This window comes from Manacus candei, unplaced genomic scaffold (assembly GCF_025592945.1).
Source record: "Manacus candei isolate 608988 ecotype Guabito, Panama unplaced genomic scaffold, ASM2559294v1 h1tg000060l, whole genome shotgun sequence".
In the NCBI taxonomy this organism is placed as follows: Eukaryota; Metazoa; Chordata; class Aves; order Passeriformes; family Pipridae; genus Manacus; species Manacus candei.
In genome coordinates, this window is record NW_026138108.1 from 11,166,843 (window position 1) to 11,180,363 (window position 13,521).

Consider the following 13,521-nt stretch of genomic DNA (forward strand, 5'->3'; position numbering starts at 1 on the left):
AGTTTATTCTTGCTTTTTGATGTGTAGAGCTGATAAACTGAGAATTTATCTGCTGTAAATACTAAAAATATAAACTGTGAAATACTTCTGATGGAAAGGGGTTTCAGGATAGTTGCACCCACTGTCAATACAAGCAATTCTGTTCTTGATTTACAGCTGATTTTTTGTATTATTATTATTGAAAACAAAAGTCCTGCTCAGACCAAATGCCAGAGCCCTAGCAAGCTGAAAAGCAGTATGTTCCCTTGGCACCCAATTGTACCTCAGAAGGCTGTTAATGCTGTAGTTAACTGGCTGTTCCATGAAAGAAAGCTGAGTAACTTTGATTGTGCTGAGAGAAACTCCTGTGGGGTGAGGCTGATCTCCTCTCATGTTTTGTTTTATAGCATTTTATCCACTAATACTTCACCCCAGCAGGGAAAGCGAATGCATCCTAAGAAGGAAAGGCACCTGTGGGAATCACTCACATGTTTTGTAGTAAATGACACAGGCAGTGCCCTGCACTTGGTAACAAATGTATTGTCTCTTTTCAGGGATTGACCTGGAGAACATTGTTTACTATAAAGATAGCACTCATTATTTTGTGATGACAGCAAAAAAGCAGAGTCTTCTGGACAAAGGAGTGATTATTAACGTATGTAAAAATGCTGGCTAAACCTTATTTTATTTACGTGGCGCAGAATAAGTGTGAACATCTGCATAGATGTTGTGGCATGTTATAGAGGGTGTTTATAGACTTAATTGCTTCATTAAAGCTCAGGTCACTTGGATCTTACTGTGACTTCTTTAAAATTCACTTTTACCTTCAGTCAACACAAAGTTTCTATAGAGAACTGAAAACAATACTCTAAATTTATCAGTTCCAAAACTGGCTGAAATGGGATCTTGACTCACCTTGGAAATACGTGGTGTGATCATTGCACCAGAAAATAAAAACCTCATTTATTTAAAGGTGAACTTAGCACAGCTATGTCCAGTTTTATCAGGCAAAAAGGAAGCATAAAAACCTACCCCAGGCTAAATTGCAAATTCTCAAGTGGGTGAAATACGGTAGAAGGAGACTTATAAACACAATGGCATGAACTTTCAGAGGAACTTGGGGTTTTGAGGTCTTTTTTCCCTTTTTTTTTTCTTTTTTTCTTCTTCTGTAAGATGTAGGGGTTTATTTTCTTTTGTTTCTAGAAAGTGTTATGGTACCACTTAAATTTGTCTTCCTGGAAACTCAAGAGAGGTTAATTTTTCTTGCAAAGTAAAACAGTGCCAAAACAGTCGAGTGTAATTTCCTGAAGGAAGTACTTGTGGGGAACTATCAGAAGGTTTCTTGGCTTTCTGGTGGGACCACTTAGCTCAGTGCCATAATTCCCTGCCCTTTTGAAGGCCAGGGGCTCCCAGGGCAGAACAGCTGTCCATGACCAGCCAGGGTGGGAGTGGGGAGGGGCTGAAGCCCTTGTGGGGAGTGGGTGATGAGCCCTGGGGTTGTGGGGTGTGGGGGCAGTCCCAGGAGATCTGTGGGGAGTTTGGAGAAGAGGGGCACTGGCTGTGGCTCATCAGAGCTGTTTTCCTGACCTACTCAGGTCTGAGTGGAAAAAAAACCCCAACCCAGTCTGTCTGAAACAACTGGGCTAATAGCGGTTCTGTGGTATCATCCTGTGATTAGGGGTCTCATCCGTGATTAAGCTGTAAATAGAAACTGCCTTATTAATAATCACTGGCTTTAAGTAGGATGACCTGCATAGACAGGGTCCTTCAGCACTCTGGGGAAAAAAAAAAAAAAGAAAGCCACAGGCCAAAACAGCACAACAGAGAAGTTTGAATGTGGTGTCATTACTGAGATGTTAAGTCAAACCTTGAGGCTGAGCCCCACATGTTGTGTCATCACTCTTTCTGCTCTCATGTGGTTTCAGATGTGGGGTGCACATGTGCAAAAAAGCATTGCAGAGGTGATGATAACATCTTTTGATGGGAGGGAAGTAATGATATGAAAGTAACACATAACCAAGGACCTGGGAGACGCTATAATATCCTGTTGCCAATAATGCTCCTTGTTCAGTGTTAGCATGGAGATTTCCTGTTTTGGGGTTAGTACAGTAACCTATGTTTGTGTATCAGCTTTTTGGAGGAGATGACAAGTCTTACTTGATTTTTTTTTTTTATGGTGTGAGTTGTGTGGTTCCCACTCGTGCTGTAAGACTGCAAGGTTGCAATTCAGGAGGACAGTGGATTATCTCATCCTAGATGCTTCTCTCCTCTGCAGGACTCCATTGATACAGAGTTGCTGCTCTGCGGAGAGAACGTTAACCAGAACAATTTGCTGTCCTACGCCAGAGAAGCTGCTGACTTTGCAACCAATTACCAGCTGCCTTCCTTGGATTTTGCAATTAATCACTATGGCCAACCAGATGTAGCAATGTTTGATTTTACTTCCATGTATGCATCTGAAAATGCTGCACTAGTGAGAGAGAGGCACAGACATCAGCTTCTGGTGGCACTTGTTGGAGATAGTTTGCTTGAGGTACCTTGGAATGTGTTCCAAGTAGTCCATTTTTTTTTTTTCGCTCTTATTTCCTTAATCCAACCATTCAATCTACCCTCCTGATCAAAACAAAACATCCTCTCTTGCATGTCCTTAAACAGTGGTATCTTCTTTGGAATAGACTTTTTTTCCCCTTTTTCTTTTCTCCTTTTTCATGCCATAGTTTGTCGTAGCTAATGCTTGGCTGGCAGCCTCTGGCTGAGATCCCATTTTGCTTTATGCAAGTTGTATTTCTGTCTGAAAACTGTGAGCTCTGTGCCCTCAGCTTGGGTGCATGGCATAATTTTCCTGACTGCCATTATGGAGAAAAACTTGATCCAAATTATTGTTGCAGGCTCTTTGCCTTAATATGTTCTCTTTTTTTTCTTTCTGAAGTGAAAAGTGTATGTTGCTATGTCCTTTTTTTTATTTTTTTTTTTTAACCCATGCTGACAGCATGAAGCATTTGAAGAGTCCAAAGCAAAATTAGGAGACGAGAAGGGCATAATTTTTTTCCTTTTTTTTTTCTTTGACTAATTTTTGAGTCTTTTTTTTTTTTTTTTCCTCAGCTTAAACTTTTTGAGGTTGAGAATTTTGGTTTTAAATAGAAAAGTTAAAAAAAGTGAAAGAAGCTATCTTTTTCATTTCATTCTCCTCTTAGAGGAGAGATACATCTAAAAACTACAAGCATTGTCTGTGCTGTATTTTAACTCTTTCTGGGCTATTTTTCTAAGACAGTATGAAACCCTAGACCCCAAATTCGCATTGCCTGTTACTTTTGTAATAAGACCTTAAGAAATACAAGGAATTAAAGTGTAAATGCTTCTTACAGCCCTTCTGGCCGATGGGTACTGGCTGTGCAAGAGGCTTCCTGGCCGCTTTTGACACTGCGTGGATGGTGCGGAGCTGGGCGCAAGGGAAACCCCCCCTGGAGATCCTTGCTGAACGGTGAGTGCTGCTCTTGTCTTCTCCATCCTTCCCAGTGTGTTAAAGAGTGACAGTATTGGTAGAAGGCAGTGGATTTCACAATGGCATCAGGAGAAATATTCTTCTTCCCTGTAGTGGCGTTGGGATGAAATCATCCGTTCCTTAAAATTACAGAACAATTTACAGTGATAACCAGCTCTGTGAGCTTCTGCACACTAATACAGAGACCTGGCAGTGTGCAGCACGTGGTTTAAATCACTTACTTAAATCACTAGTCACTAGAATTAAGTGTGATTCTTAAGGATGTAAACCAAAGATAGTTTGTATCAAAAAAAACCCACCCCCTCCAACCATCTTAGCACCTGTTTTTTTGTTCTAAAAAAAATATGAAAAATCCTTAAAGAACTCTAAATAAATTCTTCAACATTAGCAGCTTTCATGGTTGGTCTCTGTGATTTAAACTCTGCAGTTTGGCTTAGTAGCCCTGATGTTCTCTTTAGGCTAATAAATGTGAGGCAAAAGAGAATTACTGTAGTGCTGCATCATAAGCTTCTCTGTGTAATGTCTTTTTGACTAGAGCAAAAAAAATTCTGTAATTAAGGACACCAGCAATCCTGGTGTCACCATGGTCTGATGGTTGAATTTGCTGACTTTGGTCCTGCTGGCAGCTACCTTGCTCTGCCCAGGCTGTTCTGGGGCAGATACGTAATAGTCATGGTTGTGGTAATGTGAGTAGGAGCATTACTAACTACAGCACTTTGGGAAGTTTTAAGATAGGAGCCTGTGGGATGACTCAAGCAGGGCACAGACCCAAATGGAAAATTGAACACCATAGTAAAAAAAGCTGTGGTGGTTATTGCAGGATGATGGGATTTAGTGCTGTTATGTGGTAAAGAAGTTACTCCTTGGGTGGATGGTAAAACAAAACCAGATGACTGGGTGATGTAATCTTTTTTTTTTTTTGTTCCTCTTCTTTTTCTTGGTCACTTCCTACCTCAGGAAAATGTGGGCATAAGTTCTAAGAGCCTCTCTTTTTGTTGTCCTTTTTCTGTCTGGCATCCTTCTGCTGAGTGGGGATAAGAAATGGGATGGATGCTTTATGCATTTAGTGCATGACATTTGTCCAGGCAGAACCAAAACAAGATGTAGGTAGCTGCAAAAAAACCCCAAACAAAACAACCTCTTTTTATATAATGAATATTTATTTTAATATATAACTCTTGCATACTTTTTCCTCTATAAGAGAGAGCATTTATCGACTCTTGCCTCAGACGACCCCTGAAAATATTAATAAGAACTTTGACCAGTATACCATTGACCCAGGGACAAGATACCCAAACTTGAACTCGAGCTGCGTTCGACCTCATCAGGTCAGTACATAAAAGGCTTGCTTGTGAAATCAGTTCTTTTTTTGCCTAGGATAAATAGAGCTGCAAGTAGTGTGCAAACAAAACCTTCAGGAGACTCCTGAATTTAGAACCTGCTGCAAACAAAACCTTCAGGAGACTCCTGAATTTAGAACCTGCTGCCTGATAAGGTTAACCTGGAAAAAAACCTCTTATTTTCTCTCCAAGCAATTCTAACATTATGCTGCTAATTGCTTTTCCTTGTAGGTGAGGCAGTTGTATGTCACCAACGAGTTACAGCAGTGTCCTCTTGAAAGAGCGAGCTCCATCAGAAGATCAGTGAATCTCTCCAGACATGGTATGTGGCACCTCACGTTTGCCGCGGCTTAACGTTTGTAACCTTCTGAGCGTGCGAGAGCTGATTGAAATGTTTGGTCTCCTGTGTAACTGCAGAGTCAGACATTCGACCCAACAAGCTCTTGACGTGGTGTCAGAAGCAGACGGAAGGATACCGGAGCGTTAACGTCACGGACCTCACTACCTCCTGGAAGAGCGGCCTTGCCTTGTGCGCCATCATCCATCGCTTCAGGCCTGACCTCATGTGAGTGACATCGGCAGGCCTCGTTGGGCGTGTAGGGCACATGAAGCACTTACTAAAGTGTGGTGCAAGGCCGACCAGAACAACACTGATGCTCTGCAGTCCCCTTCTGTGGGTGTTTTCTGCAAGGAAATGCACATCATTGCCAGGGCTGGGGGGTGGAGAGGGTGGGGTTGGTTTTGCTTTGTTTTTTCTGTATGTCCTTGCATGCCATTTAAAAAGAAATATATATATGCTTTCAAAGAGCTGGGAAGGCTTTGAACCTTATGATTTATCGTGTTTGTGGGAGTCATGTGTCTATTTAAGATGAAATTTGTGGTGCTTGGGGAATGTGAAGAGCTGCATTCCCAGGTCCCTGGAGAAAGGGTTTTAGTGTACACTTAAAACCACAGCCATAATGGCACTGTCATGAGTTACAGAAATACCTGGGTGAGCCTTGGATGAGCCATCCTCTGTTTTGTAGTGGTAGCTGTGACAATCATATAGGGAAATGTTGGACTTTGGAGGTGGGTTTTGCACAACTCTGTCCAGAAGAGCACAGTGCCCTTTCATGTGTGCTATGCAACAAGGGCTGGCCCCTGGAGATTAACAGCCTAGTGACTGAATGTAAGCCAGCATTCCCCTTTTGACAGTGTTTCTGGGGTCCTAAGGCTACAAGACCCAACTTCTTACGTGTGAATATTTTGTAAGGTCCCTCAGTTAGATACAAGAGGGTCGGTGTGTAACAGGTGTCAGGAAATGGCAATTGCTGGCACTGCTTGGTGCAGTCGGTGGGGTGACTCTCCTCTCTCTTCACCAATCTCCAGCACGCAGTGGGTGCATTCTCTTGCCTTCCTACACAGACTTAGGAGTCAAAAATGAATTATTGTCAACCTCCCTTTATTGTGGATAAATGGAAGGAATGATTGAGCTCTTTTATGAGGTGTGTTAAGTTGGAAAAAATAGGAGTGGTACCCAGGGTGCTAGTTAGTACAGTTTTGCCAGAGGAAGAGCTGAGATTTTAATGATAAGATTTATTTTTTTTTTGCCTTGGGTTAGTTTTAAAAAATTAAAATTATGGATGTTTTTGTGACTGTAATGGAGGGAAAGGATATAGAAAGCAAAGTAATTTTTGCTGTCTGTGTAAAACTTGTCTTTTTAAGCACTGCTCTCTACAAAGTCGATAAATTTATCTTCCTGAGCTAACAGACCTCCCGCTGTTTAATGCTGTGTTTGGATCTTGTTGGCTTTTTGTTTTAAATGAGCCTGCTGAAGGACTTGACCAGATGAAAGCCAGGCAGGCAAGAGAGGAGGCTGCCTGTGGGCCGTGGGCAGGGCTGGGGTGGAGGGCTGCCCACAGCCCCCTGGCTCCAGAAATGGGCAGTGGGTGGGTGAGGGAAGAGGAGAAATTCTTTGGCGATTCAAAAACTCACATTTGTTTATGAGGAGAAAGGAACTACCCTGCGTGGAGCTTTGTAATTTATTCACATGTTTATTTTAATCATGAATTTTGGAAGCTGTCCAAGAGATCAGAGTCTTAGAATAGGTCCCATAGAAAATGGATTAGAGAGTGGATAACAGAGTTCCAGATGTGTGATGTACTTACTTAGTGCACAGCTAAATTCAGTTATGACCTGGCCAGTAGGTCCTTGCTCAAACTGTGTGTTAATATCTTAAAAAAAAAAAGAGAGGTTAGTGCCTGTGCATGTGTGTGCACACACATGTAACAAACTTTTTTCATAGAATGCCAGCCTAAATTTATTCCTCCTGACTTTGGTGGTTTATAGAACTAATTGCAACTGAGAAGTCAATTGCTGATGGATGAAATTTGTAGTAGTGCAGCTGTGTTTGGAGAGGGAAAAGGTTTCTTAGCACTTCTGAGGAGGAATTGCATTTCTTCATAAGTGAGAGAATCCTTTTTTGTGGGACTACATCAAGATACAATTCAGTGAAAAAGCCTTTAAATTACATTCTGGCAAAGCCATTATTTGTAACGTGATTTGTGTGAGGCTCTTACATTTGGCATTGTGTGGACTCTGTAGCTTTGGCCCGGTGAAATACCTGTGCCTTCACTGCTGGTGCTGTTCTGTGCCTCTCCCATGGGCAAGGGAGCACTGCATGTTATTGAGGGTAGCAGAGAGGAAACCAGTGCTGATGCCACTGCCTTGTCCCCGCAGTGACTTTGATGCTCTGAACGAAGAGGATGTTGTCAAGAACAACCAGCTGGCGTTCGATGTTGCCGAGCAGGAGTTTGGGATCCCCCCCGTGACCACAGGGAAGGAGGTGGGGTCGGCCGGGGAGCCCGACAAGCTCAGCATGGTCATGTACCTCTCCAAGTTTTACGAGCTGTTCCGGGGCACACCTCTGCAGGCCGTAGGTAAGCCAGACCCAGGCTGCTCCTAAGTCTTGCAGGTTTGGGAAGCGGGAGCGCTTCATCCAGGCTGCAGGCGAGCCCTGCTCTCGAGCCAAGAGTCCTTTCCCAGCTGAGCCATTCTGGCACGTGAGCGTGCCTGCTTCTGTCTGCAACAGTCACCCTGGGCTTATGACAGGAAAGGGGAAAACCTTGATTGAAGACCAAGGTTTTGTGGGTCCTTGGTGGTTTCAGAGAATAGGAGCAGCTGGATAACTGCTGCTTGACATCATGAAGTTCATGTATCAGGCTGTTAGTGTGACTCCCTGGTAAGGATGACTGCCCACAGCACATTCACGCCCATGTGTTTTTCTTTTTTAGGAAGTCACCCTACATTGTACGTATTTACTTTTATTTGCCTGTGTTTCTTATGTATAATTGCTACTAGCACTCAACTGGAAGGTTTTGGCTTAATCAAAATAATTTAAAAATAAATCTAAATAAATAATGTTGTTTTTTGAACAGATGCTGGTGAGAAGCAAAATGGAGAAAATAACGATCTTGGTTCAGAAAAATCATCAAGCTCCATCTCTAATAATTATTTAAATTTAACTTTACCAAGAAAACGAGTACCAAAGGTAAGTTGTGAAGGAAGACTTGCTCTATAAATTATTCTTTGTCGAAAAGATGAAAGTAAGCTGTCAGGCTCAGAAATAAGGGTTTTATATATATACTAGTATTAAAAGACCTGTAAATTGAGATTTTCTTTGAGTAAGATTTCAAGATATTCAAAATGCACGTGCACACTCAGTCATTATAATGTTTGTAAGGATAAAACTGAAGCCTTGTCAGTGTGAAATGGCTGAAGCATTAATAATGGTCCCAGTTAAGCATTCTCTGTAAATGCAAAATTTTGAATCTCAGTGAGAGTTTGGATGTACCTGGGGAGAATTCGTATCCATTGTTAACACCAATGTTCGTTGCTGGTAAAAGTGAGAGGAGGATGATGTTTTATTTGGTATGTTTGAGTTGCTGTTTTCAACTTGAAGTATTTGAGATCTCAGCTCCCTTATGCCTATTGACATGTGTTTTATCTTTGGAGAATTTTCAAAAGTTGCTTTTAGGAGGTTTTGTGCAATGCTAGATACAAAGTTGTTGGTTGGGGTTTTTTTTGGGTTTTTTTAGGGGCTTTGGGTTTGTTGGGTTTTTTTGAGATGGGAAAGTCTGGAATTCTCCTAGGCTGTTTTTACCTTTAAGAAAAATAGCACTGTAGCTCTGTATTCCTAAATATACGGAATATACGGCCATTCTGTTATATATCAGTTCAAATAATCACTGGTATACTAGGTTGGGAGGGAGTGCTGTTTTTTAACAAAAACAGTGATTTAAACACTTTGTGGATGCTGTTTCAAGGTTCTGAAGTGAAACTTTCAACTCTTTCAGAAGTCACCTGCAACAGTGGGCAGGTTGACTAGTGTGGCTCTGAGATAATGATCTCTTAGTCATACCTGTGTACTTTTCTCTCTTGGTCACTTATTAATAAAAATTTATTGGCATGCCCTGTGATGTCCCTGTATTATAAGAAACATCCATACCCATACATGCTATGATTAAAGACTCCAGAGCCTTGAAGGATTATGGAGACCTGAGTTAATACTCTCTGAAATGGGACTGCGTGCAGTGAGAGAATTGTCTGTGTCTTTGAATGGATTATAGCTTCAGAAGTTTTATATGGTTTAATTTTAGGGGAGTCCTAATAAAATTAGTTAGTAATAAGCAGTTTCACCTTCTACCTCTTCCTTAGCTCAGTTGTCTTCTTAAAGGAGACCTTAAGGGATTTGCTTTCACAGCCAAACCTATCTTCATTTTAACTTCAGCTGAAGTGGGAGTGTCTGCACAGCCCAGCTCAGAGGCAGCAGTGCCTCAAGTCCAGCTGGTCTAGAGGAGCAGCACAAGGTAGAGAACAGCATAGACTCCTCCACCAAAAGGAAGTTAACTTCTGCGGTTTTCCAAAACACAGCTTAATGCAAAACTGTTCCAGGTTTTGAGTTTCCTGGGCTAGCTAAAAACCTTGTGTTGACTACAATGATTCTCAAGTTCTTTCTCTGTTTGTTCTTGTTTGTGGATTTTTTGTTTTGAGGTCTTTGGTTTTTGGGTTTGTTTGTTTGTTTGTTTTGGTGGTTTGTTTTTTTTTTTTATTTGGTTAGGTTTTTTAAGCAAGCCTCCTTAATGCTTAACTGTATTGCTTCATTTACACCTATTGATAGACCCTTAAGTTTTGCCTGGGAAAGTATGCATTTCCTACTTCTTTTGGAATTCAGTGTCCTAGTAAAAGTTCAGGTGTACATGTATGTACTGCATTCCTCAGTATTTAAATACATTGTTTTTTAAATTTGTTGCTCTCATCTTGTAGAAATGTGATTTCTGTTTTTTTCACCCCGAGAATTGCTCCGGAATTTCCAGATATTTCCTAGACTGACTTTTGTCTTGAATATTTTCTCTTCATAAACACATTTTCAAAACCTGTGGACACACAATTTCCTGGTAGCTTCATACATCCCTGTTAGGAAATAATTTTTCCCTGTCACCCACATACACACAAAACCAAGTGACATGTTTCCCAGATAACCAAGCAGTGAGAAACCAAGCAGGCAAAATAACCTTTGCTTTTTCTTGTGGGTGACTTGTTTGGAAGGAAAACCTCTTTCGTGACCACAATGTTGTTGTTTTTCCATGAGTTATTTGCAGAAATAAATAGACTTTCAGCAGTGGGGAGAGCTTTCCATTACTAAGCCATGCAGCCTCTGACTAACCTCCCATCATGAAATAAGCCTTCTGTCATAGCAGAGCTGCAGTTCTTGGCTGCACACGAAAGCATGAGGTGATTTACTTGACAGGCCCCTCTGGTTTCCCACTACAGGGGCTTGTTAACAATGAGAAGTGGAAGTGATATTTCCCAAATCAGCCTGGGGAGCAAGGCTGACAAGACATTTTGTAGGAGGTTTTGCAGCTCTGTCACGGTTAGGGTGTGAAACTAAGCAGGATGGGTTAGGGTACTTGGGTTAGGACAGAGACTTGAGTGCCAGAACTATCTGAAACTACCTGGGAAATAAAGCTCCTTGGAAAGCAACTTCTTGAGTCAAGAGTTTGACTGTGGCTTCAGTTTTATGGTTATTTCCCCTGAAAAAGGTGGTGCTGACCATTATCCATTAGATATATATAGTATATGTTCTATCCAGGCTGTAGGAGAGCACAATGTTGCTTACTAAACTTTCCACAGCATCTAGTTTGTCCTTTTATTTGGCTGGAAGTGGGTTTCTTATCTGGGTGCAGGCTGTGGGAGACCAGGAAGTGGAGCCTGGAGCTGGTGTAGCTGTTCTGGCAGCCTGTGCTGAGCTGGATCATGTTTTCCATTCTCCTCCGAGTGTCAGCCGGGCTGGAGAGGAACTGAGATTTCCTGTGCTCCAGACTAATAAACGAATGAAGGTGTTTACACAATACAGAACACAGTCCTTTTGGAGTCTTGCTCGGCAATTAAATTGCTTTGTCTTTCACTTCTTTGTAAATATGTTAATGTGAGTCCTTTGTGTAAGATTTTTTGAAAGGCAGGATCTTGTTTGCTCCATTCACTCAGGCAAATTCTGCTTTTATGTGGTACAGGCTATTATGCAGAATACATTATGCTATTCTGTTGTTCACCCTTTTGTGAACAGATGACTATAGGTAGCATAAAGCTGGGTTGCTGAGAGCTGGTGCCTGAAAGACACTGTACCAAAGCACACAAAGTAATCAAAATACTGTCATCTGATTCTCTTGGTGTTTGCCCAGAAGTTGTTTAGGATTACTTCTAGTCACTGCATGATGATTTATTACAAAGAGTGTATATGTAAAGAGAAAGGTTGTGTTTTTTGATCTTGCTCTCTTTATTCCTTTTCAGTTTTTTTTAAGTTGATTGAGTAATCACTAAGTTACAGTGTGGGCAAATGCAAATAAGTGGAATATAACTTATTGTTCCTAAAGTATAACTTTTTGTACCAAATCTTCGAGACTCAATTTAACAAGAAGCAATACAAATTTCTAAGCATTGACTATTTTTCAAGTTCAGCTGGACTGAGTATGAAGTATTATTGATTTGTGTAATCTCTAATTGAGTAAAATGATTAAATATGTACATAGCTCAAGCACAGAATAGTAACTTTGGTTACTTAAGTACTGTGCTGTTCATCCATAGTTAGGGAGGTGAACCTTACGAGGGAGACAGACCTCTAAGGCAGACAGCAACTGCTCCAAAAAGAAAATAAGACTGTGCTATGAATACATGATCTGCATGCAGATAGTTGTGTTAAGAGAAATGTGGGGGCTATAGTGAAAAAGTGAGGGGTTCCTGGATTTTGTTACTTATCTGGAAACCAGTGTAGTCTAGAGAAAAATTCCCAGAATAACTGATTCTGTAGTACCTTTTTCGCCAAGGATGTGTAAGTGCTTTTTGAATTATAAACTATTCAGTACTGAAAAGAGGAAAAGGTAAACACCAGAGTTATGGAGCCTGTGTTCAACGAAATGTTCAGGCATGTATTCTCCCCCACTGGAGTCCAGTGAGAACTCCCAGTGAGGGGTTGTGGGACAGCTTTTACATACCTGATAACCTGCCACAAGGGCCCACCAGGCTGCTGGGCAAGGAGTGATCCTGCTGAGCTGGAGGGTCTAACAAAGCCCCCAAAGGCTGGCACTGCTCACCCGTGTGTGCCTGGTTTAACAGGGGCCAGGCCTCCCCTGCCTGGCTATGAAACTTGTTCTCCTGGGAGGAACTGCTGGGGTAAACTTGGTAACTCCTGCAGTAATCCATGGAACCTGTTTTGGCTTTACCCTTTCAGGTTGAAGGGAAAACGGAAGAAAACGAGACTAACAAGAGACGTCGGAAAGGTCTCCTTGGTGTCTTCGAGGAGGTTGGTGTTCAGTGGGGTCCATTCATATCCCAGCTCCTTGATGAGCACCAGAGCTGAGGAAGCAGGAGGAGTTGAGGGGGCCAGGGCCAGGTCTTCTCAAGTTTGGCAGGAACAGAAAGCCTCTCCCCTAAAACCTTGAATTTACTGGGGTGTACACTAAATCATTTGATAGGGAGGAGAGCATTAACTAAATTGCACTAGTTTTCATTCTGACACAAGGACACGTGAGATATTGGGGTTTTTTCCTTTTCCTAACTCAGTTATTTAGACAGATTTTTGTTTCAGGAGTTTGCATTGCAGCTTGGTTTCTAGCCCCTCTCTGATTAGTTACCTTTCTGACTGTTTTATCAATAGCAGCACTGATTAATGTTCCCTTTTACCGTACTCTGGGACCAAGGAAAATATTTTTTGGTGACTTTTACATACTAAACAGTGTCATTTTTAGTATACTGTAGACTGTATTTCCTTTTACTCTTTGCTGATAAGGATATTATCTCTTTCTCTCTCTTCATGAGTGTTGTAAGAAACCCAAGAAAAACATAGTTTTTTGTTTTCTTGCAGACTTCGAGCTTTTCAAGCCAAGGGACAAATGCTGGGAAAGCACAGAGTGATGGCAGAGAAGGAATGAACCAGAACAAAGTTAAATCAATGGCAACTCAGCTGTTGGCAAAGTTTGAAGAGAGTACTTCAAATACAATTTTGCGGAGACAGGTAGGTCATAGATGAACATGAAAGTAATCTCTGAAATTAAACCACAGTCCCTCCTTGTGAAGGTGATGCAGATTTCCAAGGAGAAAAAAAATGGATCTGTTACGTGTTTGAAGTGGGTTGCCTTTTTTAATACTTTATGCAAATGAAAAGTG

General features: G+C 41.5%; 1 protein-coding gene across 4 annotated transcripts in view; it reads left to right on the plus strand.

Moving 5' to 3' along the window:
* Window positions 1–13,521, plus strand: part of MICAL2 (microtubule associated monooxygenase, calponin and LIM domain containing 2) — a 161,695-nt gene that overhangs the window by 82,416 nt on the left and 65,758 nt on the right. For all 4 annotated transcript variants that reach the window (XR_007907187.1, XR_007907186.1, XM_051803808.1 and 1 more), the window contains 10 exons: window positions 534–634; window positions 2,255–2,512; window positions 3,345–3,460; window positions 4,683–4,809; window positions 5,053–5,143; window positions 5,239–5,386; window positions 7,540–7,739; window positions 8,238–8,350; window positions 12,587–12,658; window positions 13,220–13,369. Coding sequence is in view for 2 of the 4 variants with exons in the window: in XM_051803808.1 (XP_051659768.1) it covers window positions 534–634; window positions 2,255–2,512; window positions 3,345–3,460; window positions 4,683–4,809; window positions 5,053–5,143; window positions 5,239–5,386; window positions 7,540–7,739; window positions 8,238–8,350; window positions 12,587–12,658; window positions 13,220–13,369 (1,376 nt within the window). In the remaining 2 variants the exon portion in view is untranslated. The remainder of the gene's footprint in view (window positions 1–533; window positions 635–2,254; window positions 2,513–3,344; window positions 3,461–4,682; window positions 4,810–5,052; window positions 5,144–5,238; window positions 5,387–7,539; window positions 7,740–8,237; window positions 8,351–12,586; window positions 12,659–13,219; window positions 13,370–13,521) is intronic.